Genomic DNA, 9,611 nt, shown 5'->3' on the forward strand with positions numbered 1-9,611 from the left:
TGTGAGGACTGGTGGGTTTAGGGGTGTAGCTGTCTCTCCCCCTACCATGAAGCAACTTACACGTGTGTGGACAGTTGCCACTCAGAGGGTGGATACACATGCCTAGATGTTTATGTGCTTGGATGTCGTGTGTTTTTGAGTGTGTACACGGGCAGTTTGCCTTGTTATAGGTATGCGTCTGCGTAAGAGACAAGTATCCTGCTTTTTTTTATTTTTTCAGGGATCGTGCTATTTATCTTTGGGTATCTAGGTACGCTTTACATCACAGCCTATATTCCGTATTTGCAGATCCATCAAAGGACCTTTCTGTTCGTGCTGGGATGCTAATGTGAACATCGGTGCAGACGCCTCTGTCTGTATATGTGTTGTGTTTGAATGGAGTCTTGTGTAGTTGTGTACCTGTGGCCACAGATACTCGTCTACGTGGACACCTGCTCGTCAAGGCCTGGTACTAAAGTTTAGAGGCAGGTCCCGCACAGACTGGAAAGCAGACAGGGCCAGCAAGCCAGGCCGCCGTGTTTCCTGCGCCCTCGGAGGGAGTCATCAAACCGGCCTCGCCTCCTACTCTCGGATCGTGTCCCGGTGCCTGCAGGACTTCTGCCTCCCGCGGCGGCGCCGGGAAAGGCGGGGTGGGGTCGCGCGGGGCCAAGCCAGGACGGCGGGTCCCGCCGGCGGCCTCGGGGGCCCGCGGGAGCCGCAGCGGGGCCGGCGCAGCGGGGCCCCCGCCGGAAGCGGAAGCCGGGGGGGGGGGGGCGGGGCGCGGCGGCGGAGGTCGCGGCGTGTCAGGCCGGGCGCCCGCGGGGGCGTGTGCGGCGCGCGCGTGCGGGGCCGGCCGGCACCTTTCCCGACCCGGCGTCTGTTTACCGACACGCGGCAGGCGCTCTGCAGCGACGCATTCCGACCTGCTGAATAAGCTGCCCGCGCGGGCGGCCGGGCTCGATTCCCCCGCGAGGCGACGGCGGCGGGACGAGAAGCCCCGCGCAGCTCCCCGACAGCTGGGGAGCGCGCCTGCCGGTGCCCGGGGCCCCCACAGCGCACCCCGCCTCCCCTGCAGCCGCCGCGCCTCGGCCGCGGCCCTGCTGCCTCCCCGGGGCTGTCCCAGCCCCGCCGGCTCCCTCGCGTGTCTGCCGTGGAGACCCAGGTTCCCAGACTGCTCCCATCGCCCGGACCCCCCAGCGCCCCTGCCGGAGGAGCCCCCGGCGCAGCTGGGCCCCGAGCGTGTGCACCGCCCCTCCGACCTCTCGGTTCTGAAGGTCCCCGCCGCGGGCTGCCCCGGGGGGCGGGCCCCGGCTCCAGCCCCCGTGAGGTCACCGGGCGCGGCAGCCAATCCGCGGTGTCTGGGTGGGCGGTGCCCCCGTCAGGTCCCGGGAACCGAACCCGAGAGCGAGGCGAGGGGGGCCCCATGGATTTAGGGGGGAGGGGTAAAGCCCTGGGGGGCACCCCTTCGGAACCCCTTTCTCAGGCGCGCGCTCTCCGCTGGAAGAGGCGCAGAGAGACACTTTCCGGGCAATTTTAAGTGTGCGGGAGGCTGGCTGGGGGGCTCCTCCGGTCCCAACGCCCGAGGCTCGGAAAAGAGAGAGTTGGCGGAGGGAGCGGACTACGTGCCGGGCCATGGCCTAGGCCCTTCGGCCCCGGCCCCGGCCGCAATGACCTCTTTGCCCTGCCCCCTCCCTGGCCGGGACGCCTCCAAAGCCATCTTCCCGGACATCGCCCCTGTCCCATCGGTAGTGGCTACCTACCCGCTTGGCCTGTCCCCCGCAAACGCAGTTGCCTCCGATTTGCCCTACTCTGGGCCTTATGGCCACCTCCTGCCCTACTCCTACACTGCGCCGGCGACCCCGGGAGACTCCTACCTGCCCTGCCAGCAACCGGCGGCGCCCTCTCAGCAGGAGCCCAAGGCAGGTAAGTCCGGCCGCCGCGGCTCTTCTCACCTCTGGGGTCCTGATCCTGTGCGTCCCTAAACTTCGCCCTCGCCTGGTTGGGCGCAGCTAGCGGGATTCAGACCTTACTCAGATTCCACAGGATCTGGGGGTGGGGGGAGGGCGAAGGGATGGGGCGGGAGACAGGGGGGAGGGGCGGGGGCGAGTTGATCTAGGTCTCCTTTCAAGACCGACCTGGTTTCGATTTGCAGTTGTGCGAAGCCGGGCAGCAGGGCTCCCTACCCCACCCCCTGGAGCAGCGGGGTTGTGTGTACCTAGGGGTAACGGAAAACTGAAACAATCCAGATGTGGGTGCGGGTGTCTAGCCCCTGCCCCAGGATTCTTTACGTCGTACTCTCCTTCCCTTTCCCAAGTCGCCCCTCTGCCTTTGTCATGTCTTAGAAAGCAGCGCCCAAGCCAAAGCCAGACAAATGAAGTTAGGTCCCAGCTGGGGAACAGTGGAAGGGCTTTGGGGGGCCCCTCCCCCTTGCCCTTGGCTAGGGCCTGAATGTGCCTGACAGGAAGCTGGCCTGGCAAAATCTCGGGTTAGGACCCCACCACTCATTGTTCTAAGCAAGTAGTCACAGGTGGGTCAGGTAGTCTCTAGCAGGTCCTGACTACCCTAGCCTTGCTGCTGAAGGAGCAGGCCGTTCTGGGCATATCCACCCCTTGGCTTTGTGGAGGGAGGCCATAGGCCCCAGTTATGGTTGTCTGGAGCAACTCTGAGCCCCTGAGAAAGTGCTCACTGGAAGGCCTCAAAGAGGCCAAGGAGCCAGGCCGTCTTCCTGGGCCTGGGCCTGGGCCTGGTCTGGGCAGAGTGCCTGCAACACTATACATACCCATCCGTACTAGCTGCAGATTAGACCTCACATCTCCTGCCTTCCCTGCCCCCACTAATTGCCCCCACAATTGTCTTTAGCACAGGCTCCTCCAAGGATGCACATCCACGGGGTGCCTTCAGGAGAGTCGGCCTGGACCAAGACATCTCTCTCTTACTCCAACATATGAGCTCACAAACCATCAGAGCCAAAAGTGACCCCAAAGATTTGGGAACTCAACCTCCTTGATGTATAGATGGCCAAACTGAGGCCCAAAGAAAGGGTGTGTGTGCCTGTTTTGCAGGCACTTGGCCCTTGCAAATTGATCTTCACTGCCTGAGGCCAGAAAAGAGGATTTTAGGGAATTTCCTCAGAGCCCCCAAAGTTAACTGCCTTCTGTGCCAGAACTGGAGCTGCCTCTCCCAAGCTTCTGGGTTTGTCCTCTTTAGAGGAGGAGTGGTTGGGAGAGGAGGTTTGTGTGTATTTGTTTGTTTTTGTTTTTTTTATACAAATGATCTAGTTCCTACAAATGGTGGAATCCCTTAGACTCTCCCCTTTAGTATATGGGACATTTGTGTGTACATGTGTGTCGAGGGGTGGTCATAAGATAGCTTTGTCCTTCAGAGAACTATTTATAGGGTCAGTATTTTCATTCCCATTCTCCACACTCCTAGCCTTCCCTCTGCTGGGTCTAAGGACAGAAGAGTGGAGAGTTTCTTTTCTTTACAGAATTTCCCCGGATCCAACGAAAACCATACATGTTCTTAGTCTAGATGGTTAGCATTTTTCTCCTGAAACTGGTGGATTTGCCCCTAGTAGATTGAATGATTGGGAGTTGAGAGAGGGCTTGAGTCCTCCTTTTCGCCCCCACTCCATGTCCACTCCTGCCTTTGAGACGTTTGGCTCCGAGTGAGCTGTGCCACCACCCCTCGGAGCCCGCGGGTGCGGCAGCGGTGGCTCCTGGAGGGAGGCCTCCGGGCTGCATAACCGCGACCAGGGCTTATCCCTTCGCGACTTGCCGCAGGGGGTGTGGAGAAAGGCGGCTGTCGAGGAGGGAACTCGGAGGGGCGCCCCCGGGAGAGTTAGGGCGCCGCGGCTGCCTCCCGGGTGCGGCGTCCCCACCAGAGCCGCGCGCTCCACGCAGCTGGACAAGCGCGGGTGGTCGGTCGCTGGGCGGCCAGCCTGGGGCTGCGAGCGCTAGGGTCGATGCAGGGGAGGCCGGACAGGCGCGGGCGGGAGCGGAAACCCAACGGTTTTTCTGGGAATTGGCCGAGGTGGGGGTCGAGGGGGGTGGATCTGAGAAGTAAGCAGCGCCCGGGGCTACCGGGGAGGGATGCGGGGGAGGTGAAGGCAACTGGTCACCGCGTCCGGGCCCAGGGCGGAGAACCACACGACTGGGGGAGCACGACCGGAGGGAGGGGCAGGGTAAGGGTTCGGGAAGCTGGCGGGTGCCAGCTGCGTCTGGGCACCGGAGCCAAGAGCAGTCTCGGCTGGGACAGCCCGGCAGACCTGCGTGGAAAGCTGCAGATGTGGCCCGAAGCCCCGAGGCGTTTTGGCCACTTGGTCCTCCCAGCTCTATCACTCGAATGGAATGATCCCGGGGTGTCCCCACCCACTGGTACAGGTTGGGGCTGCTCCGACGGGAAAAGGAGGACCCTTTGCCCTGCACCCGCCGCATTCTAGGGCCACTGTTCCCCCACTGAGATTCCTAGAGTGGCTGGGCCTAGGGACAAGAGGTGACCAGACCGCAAGGCAGCGCGATCCTGGGGCGGCCCTAGGGCTTGCGCTGCCGGCGCTGTGCGCTTTCCGAACCCGGGCCACCTTCCCGCGAGCGGTTAACCCCTCTGTGAGTGTGGCAGGATGCAGGAAGGGGCCGCCTCAGTCCAACCTGGCTTCTAGGGTCCCCCCAGCTGGCCTTGGGGGAGGGCAGAGCTGGTCACATTCCCTGTAGGGTGTGCCTCGGGAGAGGGGCTGCGCCCTGCAGTAGGGGATGGCAAACCCTGAGGGCCCTTTCCGCACTCCGATGCTGGGAGTGGTGGTGGGGACGGGCCGGTGTTCATCCCGGCTTTCAAGGCCCGCTTGGCCGGGCCCCTCTGACCCATCCCTCCTCTCTGAGCCGGGAGGCTGCCACGCAAACACTGTCTCGGGCCTCTGAGCCTTGCTCTGGAGTTCCCTCCGCCTGGAATGCCCTGCCCCCTTCAGCTCCAGGCCTCAGCCCAGTCCTCTACCGAGCCTTTTGGGCCCCGCCCCACCCCAAACTGGCGCCACCGCACCCGCCTGAACTCTGACCTCCCGCCCCTGGCGCCACCTGTACCCTAGCTTCAGCCCTTGGCGCTCTCTTCCTAGGGTCACAGGACCCGTAAGAGTGGGAGTTCCCTGAGGGCAAGAACCGCTTCTTGTGCCACCTGGCGCACAGGGGGCCATGGGGTCAGAAGGGGGCGTGGAGCGGAAGGTAGAGCGGGCCGAGCCCCGCACCTGAGCTGCCGGCCCATCCAAGGCCTTCATGCAAACGAGATGCAAATGAGCTCCTGAAGCTGCGCGTCCGGCCCTCTCACCTTCCCGCACGAACCGCCTGGTGCTTGCCCCCCAGACTCGGAGAAGCCGCCGTTGTCCCCGGAGCCCTCGGAGCAGCGCCCGCAGGCCCCGACCAAGAAGCTCCGCAAGCCGAGGACTATATACTCGAGCCTGCAGCTGCAGCACCTGAACCAGCGTTTCCAGCACACGCAGTACCTGGCGCTGCCCGAGAGGGCCCAGCTGGCCGCGCAGCTCGGCCTCACCCAGACCCAGGTGAGGCGGGTCCAACCTTCCTGCAGCTGGCCTGCTCCAGAAATGTCCTCTGGGAACTCAGTCCCCTCCCTGGGGAGGGGGGGGGAAGCCCCCAGGGGTCTCCTAGCCCGTTGTCGCGGTTCTCCAGGTGTGTTAAGAGCCCGCCCTCAGTAAGTGTTGGGGGAATGTGTTAAAATGTGTTGTGGGGAGGGGCAGATGCAGGTAGAGGAGGGCACCCAGACCGGGAGAACTGGATAGAGCTCAGGGGCAGGACTCCCGCCACTTCAAGGACTCTGGAGGACTGCAGCATTGTCCCCAATCTCTGCTGGGCTCCCAGGACTGCACCCACCCGCCACAGCTGCAGTTAGGTCCGTTTCCCTGGCTCACCGCCTCACACACACATACTCCTCCTCATCTTCCCTTCTTTTCCCTTTTCTCCCCAAAGGTAAAAATCTGGTTTCAAAATAAACGTTCCAAATACAAGAAGCTCCTGAAGCAGAACTCTGGAGGACAGGAAGGGGACTTCCCTGGGAGACCCCCATCCTTATCTCCCTGCTCCCCACCCCTTCCATCCCTCTGGGATCTGCCCAAGGCAGGGGCTCTGCCCACTGGTGGTGGCTACGGCAACAGCTTTGGAGCCTGGTACCAGCATCACTCCCCAGATGTCCTGGCTCCTCCTCAGATGATGTGAGTCCCAGGAAGGGTGGGTCAGGGGGAACCCCTGTCCTCCACAAAACCCAAGACCCAGCACACCTGCACCCTTTCTGGTCCGGGAGGAAACCAGCTCCAGATAGATTTTCTCAAGAGCAAGGAGTTGGAGAAGGACAAGGATGGGGAGGAGTCCTGTCTCCCTTGCCTTGTAACCCAAACACCCTACCTAATCAAGAACTTTGGTCTGAAGCACCGCCCCCCACCAATACCGTGGACTGGACACCTTCCTTCCAGCTGATCAGAGGCTCTGGAGGGAGAGTCACTGGCTGAAGCTCAGACTCCTCCCAGGACCCTTAGTCTTCCCAACGCTTCTTTGGACTGCAGTCTACCACTGCCTGGAGGCAAAAAAAAAAAAAAAAAAAAAAAAAAAAAAAAAAAACGAGAAACACTTGAGTATTTGTTCCTCTCCGTGTGCCTTGGGCCTCGCCCAACCCTGTTAGGAGCAAAAGCAGAAGCGAAGCGGGCATCCCGAGTCTTCATGCTGAGCACCATCAGGTCTCTCCCCTCCCCCACCGATTTTTCCTGGGGGTGGGCACGTGACCCCCGTGACTGATACACCTCCTCACCATCTTGTGAGCTAGAAGAGATGCTGAAAAGGTGGAGTTTGTGGATCTCTGGGTAATTTTTGCTCTTCTAAAAAAAAAGCCTTTTTCTCATGTCTATTCAGTTTTGGTAGATAACAGATCCAATTATCTTTATAATTCAACGGGTATTTATTAAGAGCCTGTCCTCTCCTTTCCCAGCCCTTAGTACCTAACAACCCCATATGCACACCCTCTTGTGAACCCAGTAGGGTAACATTTTGGGGAGAATGGGGGACAACTGACTCTCTGGATGAGTGTAAGTAGAGACACCTCTTAGGGAGGGTGGGCTGGCAGTTCAGCTCCTCACAGCTGCCTCTGTCCAAAGGAACTGCTCCTATTTATAACCCATTTAGTGTTCCCCACACTGTGAGCTTTCAGAGATTAAATCTGTACAAAAACCTGGACCCTGGCTGTGAAGTATGTTTGTTTTCTGACTTCTAGGGGTGGGGATTGGTTGCTCATCGCCCTCTTGTCTCCCATCTGACTCTTCCAGCACCAAGCTAAAGGACTAGATGTCAGTTTTGCCTCTTCACTAACTAGCTCCTTGGTTGTAGTTCTGGAATGTTCTAATGATCATTTTCATACACTCCAGTGTGAAACTGAAAGATGCTAATACTGCAAAGTCTGAGTGGTCCTCACCTGCAAATTCTGTCCTGGCCCAGTTCTGGGGGGAGCCAGGGACAGGAGTCCTCTGGGCTCTGTCTCAGTCCCCGCTCACCTGGAGAGAGGATAAGCCCACTGAGCCAGTCCAGTCCTCCCAGTGTGCTCCGTGGGCAGAAGAGTCCCCAGCCCACCAAGGGGGAGGGGGAGGAGAAGAAAATCCCAGAAGGAGCTGGACTTCTCCTCCATCCAACAAACAAGTGTGAAGCTTCTGCTCTGTGTTAGATCCTGGAGATATGAGGTGGCTGAGGCACAGGGGAGCCAGACAAAATAACCAGCCCCTTGTGTGGTAAGTGCCAGGTTAAAGAAAGTAGTGCTGGCATGGTCAGGGGCTCTACCTCAGCCTAGACCCCACAGTAGATTTGTGGCCTCCACACCCCCATCACACACACAGCACCCAGTGGCAGAGAAGTGGCCGAGAACAGGGCTGTGAATGCTTCAGGGAATCCAGCCCAGCCTGAGGGATTGGGGGAGGGGCCTCCAATTCCAGGCAGAAAGGTCTGAGTCTTCCCCTTTACTGCCTAAACCTATTCCAACTGCGGGCTGCTTGCATTAGAAAAGCCCACCCACGTGATCCTGGAGACCTAGGATGGAGTCCCAGGAGTCCCACGTTGGGCTCCCTGCATGGAGCCTGCTTCTCCCTTTGCCTGTGTCTCTGCCTCTCTCTCTGTGTGTCTCTAATGAATAAATAGATAAAATCTAAAAGAAAAGAAAAGAAAAGCCCACCTAGGCACTCTGAGCCAACTCCTCTGGCCAGAGAGAGGCCCAAGTTGGAGTCTCTGTAGGGTAGAGGGGGTACAAAAGTCAGTGGAACTCCTACCCCAGGAGGCCTGCAATCAGCCCCTCTTAGGCCCCTCCAGCGTCAGTGGTCACCACCACTCACCAGAACACACCTGGAGGGTTATCCTGAAGATGGCAAAATGCAAGGAGTGCATGAAGCCAAGATCAGAGAACAGAGGAATGATGGTGCCAAGAAGGGAACCGCCCCTTCTTCCTCCCGGGCTCCCCGTGCCCCTAGCCCACAGTTCTGCAGGCTCACAGGCCCCAGTCCCCGGTCCCTCCCCTGGGTCTTCTCTGAGGCCACAGGCCCTCAGGGAGGCTGTTCCTCCCACTGCAGGTTGCACTCCTCTTTCCACAGACCCAAGATAAGATCTACCGCCCCATCTCGGAAAGCCTCCAAAGGCGAGATTAATTGGACAGCCCAACACGAGTCGCATCGTTAAAACAACAGCCCAGGTTGTAAAGTTAAGTAGCAGAAGGAGTGTAATTACTCTCCCAGCCAGAGGCCAGCTGCCCCCCTTCCCTACCACCATCCACCTGACCTTTCCAGGGGAAACGAGGGAGTCTTTTTCACTTGGGAGTTGGCCTTACCTCCCTGGGCTCCTGGGTGGGGATGGGCTTGAAGGCCCAGGGGGGGTGTGTGCCCCATTCACCTCCCTCAAGCCCTCTGAGCTATAGAAGCTTCATGGTGGTTTCCCATGAAGACTCTCCTCTGGGAAAATTGGGTCAATAACGAAGCAGGGGGCCAAACTGAGTGGTTGAGAATAGTGGTTTGAGCCTCCAGAGTCCAGCTCTGCTGTGTGACTTTTGGCGAGTTACCTAACCCCTCTCTGAACCTGGTTTTCCTCCACACTAAGTTGGGAATGCTAATAGGACCTGCCTTGCAGTATAGCTGTGATGATGAGGTGAGATAGTGCTTGTAACATGCTTGACATGGTGCCTGGAACATAGTACGCGCTTCACAAATGGCATTTATGACTGTGGTGTGATTATTGGGGAGTAGGGGTCATGGCCAGGGTGAGTTCATACTGCCACTGCCATCCATTCACCTCTCACCTCTCACCTCTCTGCCACCGCCCCCACCTCAGGGTAGGGAGGAGGAACGGGCTCTGAGACCTACATGCATTCCTTGTTTGTTTGTTATTTAAGATTTTATTTATTTAATCATGAAAGACAGAGAGGCAGAGACACAAGCAGAGAGAGAAGCAGGCTCCATACAGGGAGTCTGATGTGGGACCCTGGGATCATGCCCCGGGGCGTGAAGGCAGGCACTTAACCACTGAGCCACCTAGGTGTCTCTTTTTTTTTTTTTTTTAAATAAATTAATTTTTTATTGGTGTTCAATTTACCAACATACAGAATAACACCCAGTG

The 9,611-nt window shown here is 58.9% G+C and overlaps 1 protein-coding gene across 2 annotated transcripts; it reads left to right on the top strand.

The window, feature by feature from the left end:
* Window positions 1-1,390: 1,390 nt before the first annotated feature.
* DLX4 (distal-less homeobox 4) lies at window positions 1,391-7,202 on the top strand. 2 transcript variants are annotated; one of them, XM_072742925.1, is made up of 3 exons: window positions 1,391-1,902; window positions 5,328-5,524; window positions 5,949-7,202. In XM_072742925.1, exons 1-3 carry the CDS (start codon window positions 1,647-1,649, stop codon window positions 6,192-6,194), a joined length of 699 nt encoding a protein of 232 aa, XP_072599026.1. In that variant the 5' UTR covers window positions 1,391-1,646; the 3' UTR covers window positions 6,195-7,202. The 2 variants fall into 2 exon arrangements, with proteins under 2 accessions (XP_072599026.1, XP_025852018.1); XM_025996233.2 differs by having other exon boundaries at window positions 1,551-1,886; window positions 5,285-5,524; window positions 5,949-6,265.
* Window positions 7,203-9,611: the final 2,409 nt, after the last annotated feature.

This window comes from Vulpes vulpes, chromosome 2 (assembly GCF_048418805.1).
Source record: "Vulpes vulpes isolate BD-2025 chromosome 2, VulVul3, whole genome shotgun sequence".
Classification (NCBI taxonomy): domain Eukaryota; kingdom Metazoa; phylum Chordata; class Mammalia; order Carnivora; family Canidae; genus Vulpes; species Vulpes vulpes.

Coding starts and splice junctions, on each gene's coding strand:
- DLX4 (XM_025996233.2), top strand. CDS start 1,647: ATGACCTCTTTGCCCTGCCCCCTCCCTGGCCGGGACGCCTCCAAAGCC. Junction 1,887..5,284: donor AACCGGCGGCGCCCTCTCAG/CAGGAGCCCAAG, acceptor TGCGCGTCCGGC/CCTCTCACCTTCCCGCACGA. Junction 5,525..5,948: donor TCGGCCTCACCCAGACCCAG/GTGAGGCGGGTC, acceptor TTCTCCCCAAAG/GTAAAAATCTGGTTTCAAAA.